At 35.4% G+C, this 8,400-nt stretch overlaps 1 protein-coding gene across 1 annotated transcript; it reads left to right on the plus strand.

The window, feature by feature from the left end:
• Positions 1-265: 265 nt before the first annotated feature.
• On the plus strand, positions 266-2,742 carry LOC116970201 (the record flags this gene model as incomplete). The annotated part of the gene is made up of 2 exons (XM_033016899.1): positions 266-866; positions 1,023-2,742. Coding segments are annotated over exons 1-2 (2,321 nt in total), but the record flags the coding sequence as incomplete, so codon positions are not given.
• Between the last annotated feature and the right edge of the window lie 5,658 nt (positions 2,743-8,400).

Genomic DNA, 8,400 nt, shown 5'->3' on the forward strand with positions numbered 1-8,400 from the left:
ACATTTTTAATCAATGATTTTATTATCAGGCACGATCTTGATTGTTTATTCTTAACTGAAACCTGGTTAGATCAAAACAACAGTGCTGCTGTTCTTATTGAATCAACTCCTCCCAACTTCAGTTTTATAAGTGAGGCCAGAGTGCATAAGAAAGGAGGAGGAGTGGCTGTTCTGTTTAATGATTCCCTCCAATGCAAGCAGATATCTTATGGAAACTTTGCCTCCTTTGAATATGTAGCTGTTAAGTTGAACTCTTCTTCCCGAGATGTTCCTAACTGTCTACAGGCCTCCTAAATACTGTGCAGCCTTTTTTGATGAATTTTCTGAACAACTGTCTACAATCTGTATTGACTTTGACTGTGTAGTTATTGTTGGTGATTTTAACATTCATGTTGACAAACTCCATGACAAAGGGACTAAAGAATTGTATTGTGTCATTGATAACTATAATCTGAATCAGCATGTGACGGAGCCCACACACAACAAAGGTCACACTCTGGACTTAGTCATGTCCAAGGGTGTTAGCATTTCTAAGGTTGTTGTGATTGATGCTGCCCTCTCTGATCATTCCTGTGTTTTCTTTGAGAGTGCTATCTCTGTGCAGACTAATGTTCAAAGAAAAGTAATCACAAAACGGTACATAACAGAAAACACCTGTGGAACATTTATTCAGGCTTTCTCCTCCACGCCCACTCTCCCTTGGGTCTCAGTAAATGAGCTTGTCGATAATTTCAAAGTGAAAATTACAAATATTATTGATGCCATTGCACCCACTAAGGTGAAAGTGGTCCCTGGCAAAAAGAAGTCTCCATGGAGAAACGCCACGTTGGTAAAAATTGAAAAAAGAGAGTGTCAGAAAGCTGAACGTAGGTGGCGGAAAACAAATCTCCAGGTTCACTATTACATCTATAAAGAAAGACTTCGAATCTACAACTTGGAACTGAGAAATGGAAGGCAATCCTTCTTCTCTGACATCATTGCCAAAAACAATAATAATGCACGGGCCTTGTTTACTACTGTAGACAGGCTAACAAACCCTCCTGTGTCAGTAGCCCCTGAACTGCTTTCCACAAGGGCCTGTAATGAATATGCCTCCTTCTTCACCAACAAAATTCAGAAAATTAGGCAAGCAGTCAGTGCCTCCACATCAGGTGCAGGACATGTGCTGTCCATGTGTCCACTTATAATCAATTCAAATACCATGACACAATTTTATGTTATTAACCATAAAACCTTGGAGGACATTATACAACATTTGAAATCCTCCTCCTGCTGCATAGATATTCTACCAACAGGCCTTTTCAAAGGTATATCAAACTGCATGACCTCAGACCTTCTACAGATTGTACACACATCCCTTCTCTCAGGTGTCTTCCCACAGGCCCTGAAAACTGCTGTTATCAAGCCTCTCTTAAAAAAGAACAACTTAGACACTTCACTACTGAACAATTATAGACCAATATCAAACCTCCCATTTCTCAGTAAAATCATTGAAAAAGCTGTTTTTAAGCAGCTGAACAACATCATGTTAATGAACAGCTGTTTTGATGTCTTCCAGTCAGGATTTAGACCACACCACAGCACTGAGATGGCTCTTGTTAAGGTCTTCAATGACATTCACTTAAACCCAGACAATGGCAAAATTTCAGTCTTAGTATTACTAGATCTCAGTGCTGCATTCGACACAGTCGATCACAACATATTACTAGACCGTCTGGAAAACTGGGTGGGACTTTCCGACACAGCATTAAAATGGTTTGAATCCTACTTGAAGGACAGGGACTGCTTTGTGTCTATAGGTAATTACACATCTGAGCGTGCAAAAATTACATGTGGAGTTCCCCAGGGCTCCATTCTGGGGCCTCTTCTGTTTAACATCTACATGCTTCCACTGGCTCAGATCATGAAAAACATCAAAATATGTTACCATAGTTATGCAGACGACACACAAATCTACATAACAATATCACCAGGAGACTATAGTCCAATACAAGCACTGAGTAGATGCATTGAGCAAATCAACGATTGGATGAACCAGAATTTTCTCCAATTAAACAAAGAAAAAACTGAAATAATTGTTTTTGGAGCCAAGGAAGAACAATTAAAAGTTAGCACCCAGCTTCAAATGGTAATGCTAAAAACAACAAACCAAGCCAGAAACTTAGGAGTAGTCATGGACTCAGACCTGAACTTCAACAGCCACATAAAAACAGTCACAAAATCAGCCCACTATCACCTAAAGAATATATCAAGGATTAAAGGACTTATGTCTCAGCAGGATTTGGAAAAACTTGTCCATGCATTTATCTTCAGCAGGCTCGACTACTGTAACAGTGTCTTTACAGGTCTCCCTAAAAAGTCGATCAGACAGCTGCAGTTAATTCAGAACGCTGCTGCTCGAGTCCTCACTAAGACCAAAAAAGTAGATCACATTACTCCAGTTCTGAGGTCTTTACACTGGCTTCCTGTCTGTCAAAGAATTGATTTCAAAATACTACTGTTGGTTTACAAAGCACTGAATGGTTTAGGGCCAAAATACATTTCTGATCTTCTGCTTAGCTACGAACCACCCAGACCTCTCAGATCGTCTGGGACAGGTCTGCTCTGTGTCCCCAGAGTCAGAACTAAACATGGAGAGGCAGCATTTAGTTTTTATGCACCACATATCTGGAATAAACTCCCAGAAAACTGCAGGTCTGCTGCAACTCTCGGCTCTTTTATATCTAGACTGAAGACTTTTCTGTTTGCCGCTGCCTTTCAGTAAACAATACAATTTATTAATTACCTATACTGCACTGTAACTTCTATTCCTGGTTTTATTCTATTTAAAATATTTTATTTGATTGCTTTTAATTTTGTAATTATTTAATCTGAATAATCTAATAATCGTTTTACATCTAAATGTCATTTCATATGTGTTTCTTTCCAATGCTTTTAATGTTTTATGTAAAGCACTTTGAATTACCTTGTTGTTGAAAGGTGCTATACAAATAAACTTGCCTTGCCTTGCCTTGCCTTTTGAAATGAATGTGGCTTTTGAAAGAAATGTGTTTTTTTGAAATGTGGCTTTTCAATTAAATGTTGATTTTGAAATGAATGGGGCTTTGGAAAGAAATGTGGCTTTTGATAGAAATGTGGCTTCTGAAATTAATGTGGCTTTTGAAAAAAAATGTGGTTGTTGAGGTGTGGCCTTTGAGGTATGACTTTTGAAATGTGGCTTTTGAAATAAATGTGACTTTTGAAAAAAATATGTAGCTTTTAAATATGGTTTTAAAATAAATGTGGCTTTTGAAATGTGGCTTTTGAAATAAATGTGGCTTTTGAAAAAATGTAGCTTTGGAAATGTGGCTTTTCAAATAAATGTGGCTTTTGAAAAAAAAATGTGGCTTTTGAGGTGTGACTTGAAATGTGGCTTTTGAAATTAATGTGGCTTTTGGATAAAATGTAGCTTTTGAAACGGGGCTTTTAAAATAAATGTAGCTTTTGAAATGTGGCTTTTGAAATAAATGTTGCTTTTGAAATGAATGTGGCTTTTCAAATAAATGTGGTTATACTGGACTCGCTGAATGTCCCTATCCAGCTATCTAGCAAGTTAAACAATTAATGCAATAAAGACCCGTAGACACGAGATGTCGTTGATTCTTTACTGTATTCAACTGTGAAACTGTAACATACAAGCAGAAAGGGAAACTGCATATTTAGTAACGTTATACACTTGGTAAACAAACATAAACTATGATGCCACCACTAAATACAGTGCTGTTATGTAAGAAAACAGCCAGGGCACATGAAACATTCTTAACTGTGTTAATAATAACAATCCTGCACAATAACGTATAAAGATGTTGTTACACAAACATAATTACTCACAGACAATGCGTCTAACAAACTGGTGTGGTGGGATGGCAGTAAATTACGCACAGGAATTACAGTCTACACCATGCGGTGCTCTCCCTGGGCTGGGCTTCCTGGTTTATGACAACTTCCTTCCTAACAGGAAAGGTAACTCAAAGCTGTAGGAACCTGAACATCCAGCAGGTGGCATTAATACCTGTAAACAGAAAGTGGTCCAGCACAGTGGTTTTTCAAATAAATGTGGCTTTTCAAATAAATGTGGCTTGAAATAAATGTAGCTTTTGAAATGAATCTGGCTGTTGAAATCGATTTCGCTTTTGAAATGAATGTGGCTTTTGTAATGAATGTGGCTTTTGAATTGTGGCTTTTGAAAGAAATGTGTCTTTTGAAATGCGGCTTTTCAAATAAATGTGGCTTCTGAGGTGTGGCTTTTGAGATGAATGTGGCTTTTAAAAGAAATGTCGCTTTTGAAATAAATGTGGCTTGAAATAAATGTGCCTTTTGAAAAAAAATGTAGCTTTTGAAATGTGGCTTTTAAAATAAATGTGGATTTTGAAATAAATGTGGCTTTTGAGGTGTGGCTTTTGTGGTGTGGCTTTTGTGGTGTGGCTTGGAATACATGTAGATTTTGAAGTGTGGCTTTTAAGGTTAGGCTTTCGAAATAAACGTGGCATTTGAATTAAATATGGCATTCGAAATGTGGCTTTTGAAATAAATGTAGCTGTTGAAATAAACGTGGCTTTTGAAATAAATGTGGTTTTTGAAATCAATGTCGTTTTTGAAATTTGGCTTTTAAAATAAATGTGGCTGTTGTAATAAATGTGGCTTTTGAAAGAAATGTGTCTTTTGAAAGAAATGTGGCTGAGGTGGTTCTTTTGAAATAAATGTGGCTTTTGAACAAAAAAAGTGGCTTTTGATGTGTGGCGTTTGAGGTGTGGCTTTTGTGGTGTGGCTTTTGAAATAAATGTAGCTTTTGAAGTGTGGTGTTTAAGGTTTGGCTTTAGAAATAAATGTGGCATTTGAAATAAATATGGCTTTCGAAATGTAGCTTGAAATAAATGTAGCTGTTGAAATAAATGTGGCTTTTGAAATAAATGTGGTTTTTGAAATCAATGTCGTTTTTGAAATCTATGTCGTTTTTGAAATTTGGCTTTAGAAATTGATGTGGCATTTGAAATGAATGTGGCTTTTGAAATGTGGCTTTGGAAAGAAATGTGTCTTTTGAAATGTGGCTTTTCAAATATATGTGGCTTTTGAAATGTGGCATTGGAAAGAAATGTGTCTTTTGAAATGTGGCTTTTCAAATATATGTGGCTTCTGGGGTGTGGCTTTTGAAATAAATGTGGCTTTTGAAATAAATGTGTCTTTTGAAATGTGGCTTTTCAAATAAATGTGGCTTCTGGGGTGTGGCTTTTGAAATAAAAGTAGCTTTTGAATGAAATGTGGCTTTTGAAAGAAATATGGCTTTTGTAATAAATAGGCTTTGAGGTATGGCTTTTGAAATAAATGTGGCTTTTGAAATATATGTGGCTTTTGAAATGTAGCTTTTGAAATAAACGTGGCCTTTGAAATAAATGTGGCTTTTGAAATAAATGGGGCCCTTGAAATAAATGTGACTCTTGAAATATATGTGGCTGTTGTAATAAATGTGGCTTTTGAAATGAATGTGGCTTTTGAAAGATATGTGGTTTTTGAAATGTGGCTTTTGAATTAAATGTGGCTTTTGAAATGAATGTGGCTTTTGAAGAATGTGGCTTTTGAAAGAAAAGTGGCTTTTGCGGTGTGGCTTTTGTGGTGTGGCTTTTGAAGTAACTGGCTTTTGAAGTAACTGGCTTTTGAAGTAACTGTAGCTTTTGAAGTGTGGCTTTTAAGGTGTGACTTGAAATAAATGTGGCTTTTGAAATAAATGTGGCTTTTGAAAGAAACGTAGCTGTTGAAATAACCGTGGCTTTTGAAATAAAAGTGGCTTTTGAAATCAATGTCGCTATTGAAATTTGGCTTTTAAAATGAATGTGGCTTTTGAAAGAAATGTGTCTTTTGAAAGAAATGTAGCTGAGGTGGTTCTTTTGAAATAAATGTGGCTTTTGAAATAAATGTGGCTTTTGAAAAAAAAAAATGGCTTTTGATGTGTGGCTTTTTTAAAATTTTATTTTTATTTATTTATTTATTAGAAGTAGACATATTATAAATTGTAGTTACATATTATAGTAAAAAAAAATTTCATATACATCAGTCATACATTATTAAAATTTTCCATTATCAATTACTTCTGCTTCTAGAGTTTTTATTTTTTATAGAAAGAGGGAAAAAGAGAGGGTAGAAAGTTACAAATAAAAAAGAAAGAAAAAAAAAACACAACAGAAAAACAAGGGAGGTGGAATGGGTTACCTGTAATACGTCAATGGAGAAAGGTTCGTAGGTTATAAAGTATAGCTTTTCATCTGTTCCTGAGTTCAAGTTTCAGTTGGGTCCTCGTGCTGTGCCAATCTATACCTTCAGATAGTTAAATTAAATTAAATTAAATTTCTTTATTTATATAGCACATTTTTAGTCAACTTGCATTGACCCCAAAGTGCTTCACATAATTACATCCACACACACAGGCAAAGGTGGGTGAAGTGTCTTGCCCAAGGACACACACAGGCAAAGGTGGGTGAAGTGTCTTGCCCAAGGACACAACGACAGTATGCACTCCAAGCGGGATTCGAACCAGCTACCTTCCGGTTGCCAGCCGAACACTTAGCCCATTGTGCCATCTGTCGTCCCTATGTTAATGAATGGAGCCCAAATTTTATGGAAAAGATCTTGTTTGTCCATTAAGACAAGTCTAATTCTTTCTAAGTATAGGGTCTCCGACATTTCCATAATCCACATTTTAATTGTGGGGGTTGTAGGGCCTTTCCAAAATTGTAATATACATTTTTTCCCGGTTATTATACTATAGTTGAGGAAATTTCTTTGGTTTGTTGTGAGTGTTAAGCTTTGTTCTGATATTCCAAGTATTATTAATTTTGTGTCTGTGTCCAGTTTTGTATTAATAACTTCTGAAGTTATTTCAAAAATATCAGTCCAGAAATGTTTAAGTTTTATACAGTTTGCAAACGTATGTGTTAAATTAGCCTCTAGATGTAGACATTTATCACAAATAGGAGAGATTTGTGGGAAGATTCTATTTAGTTTTATTTTAGAGTAGTGTAGTCTATGTAAGACCTTGAATTGTATTAAAGTATGTCTGGCATTTAATGAACATTGATGTATTTGTTGTAAACTTTCGTCCCACATATCTTTCGTGATAGGGTGACCTATTTCATTTTCCCATTTGTATCTATATGGTTCGGTCGGTGGTACCTCGTTGTTTAGTAGGGTGTTATAAATATAAGCTATTAGTTTTTCAGTATTAGGATGCTTGTTCAGACATTCACCAAGAATTTCTGATTCCCTATTCCTGTAGACTTGTGTATTAGATTTAACATAATCTCTAATTTGTAGATATCTGAAGAAATTATTTGAGTGCAGTCCATAATTCTGTTGTAACTCTTGAAATGAAAGAAAAGTACCTTTCCCATAAAGATGTCCTATATTTTTGATTCCATAATTTTTCCATTGTGTGAAACCTGTGTGGGTTTTGAGGTGTGGCTTTTGTGGTGTGGCTTTTGAAATAAATGTAGCTTTTGAAGTGTGGCTTTTAAGGTTTGGCTTTAGAAATAAATGTGGCAATTGAAATAAATATAGCTTTCGAAATAAATGTAGCTGTTGAAATAAATGTGGCTTTTGAAATAAATTTGGTTTTTGAAATCAATGTCGTTTTTGAAATTTGGCTTTATAAATTGATGTGGCATTTGAAATGAATGTGGCTTTTGAAATGTGGCTTTGGAAAGAAATGTGTCTTTTGAAATGTGGCTTTTCAAATATATGTGGCTTCTGGGGTGTGGCTTTTGAAATAATGTGGCTTTTGAAATAAATGTGGCTTTTGAAATAAATGTGGCTGAGGTGTGGCTTTTGAAATAAATGTGGCTTTTGAAATAATTGTGGCTTTTGAGGTGTGGCTTTTGCGGTGTGGTTTTTGTGGTGTGGCTTTTGAAGTAACTGTAGCTTTTAAAATAAATGTGGCTTTTGAAGTAACTGTAGCTTTTAAAATAAATGTGGCTTTCGAAATGTGGCTTTTAAAATAAATGTGGCTTTTTAAATAGACGTGGCTTTTGAAATAAAAGTGGCTTTTGAAATAAATGTCATTTTTGAAATTTGGCTTTTGAAATGAATGTGGCTTTGGAAAGAAATGTGTCTTTTGAAATGTGGCATGTCGAATAAATGTGGCTTCTAGGGTGTGGCTTTTGAAAGATGTGGCTTTTGAAAGAAATGTGGCTTTTGAAAGAAATGTGGCTTTGAGGTGTGGCTTTTGAAATAAATGTGGCTTTTGAAATAAATGTGGCTTTTGAAAAAAATCGTGGCTTTTAAAAAAAATGTAGCTTTTGAAATTAATGTGGCTTTTAATATGAATGTGGCTTTTAATATGAATGTGACTTTTGAAAGAATTGGGGCTTGAAA

This window comes from Amblyraja radiata, unplaced genomic scaffold (genome assembly GCF_010909765.2).
Source record: "Amblyraja radiata isolate CabotCenter1 unplaced genomic scaffold, sAmbRad1.1.pri scaffold_633_ctg1, whole genome shotgun sequence".
NCBI classification, from domain to species: Eukaryota; Metazoa; Chordata; class Chondrichthyes; order Rajiformes; family Rajidae; genus Amblyraja; species Amblyraja radiata.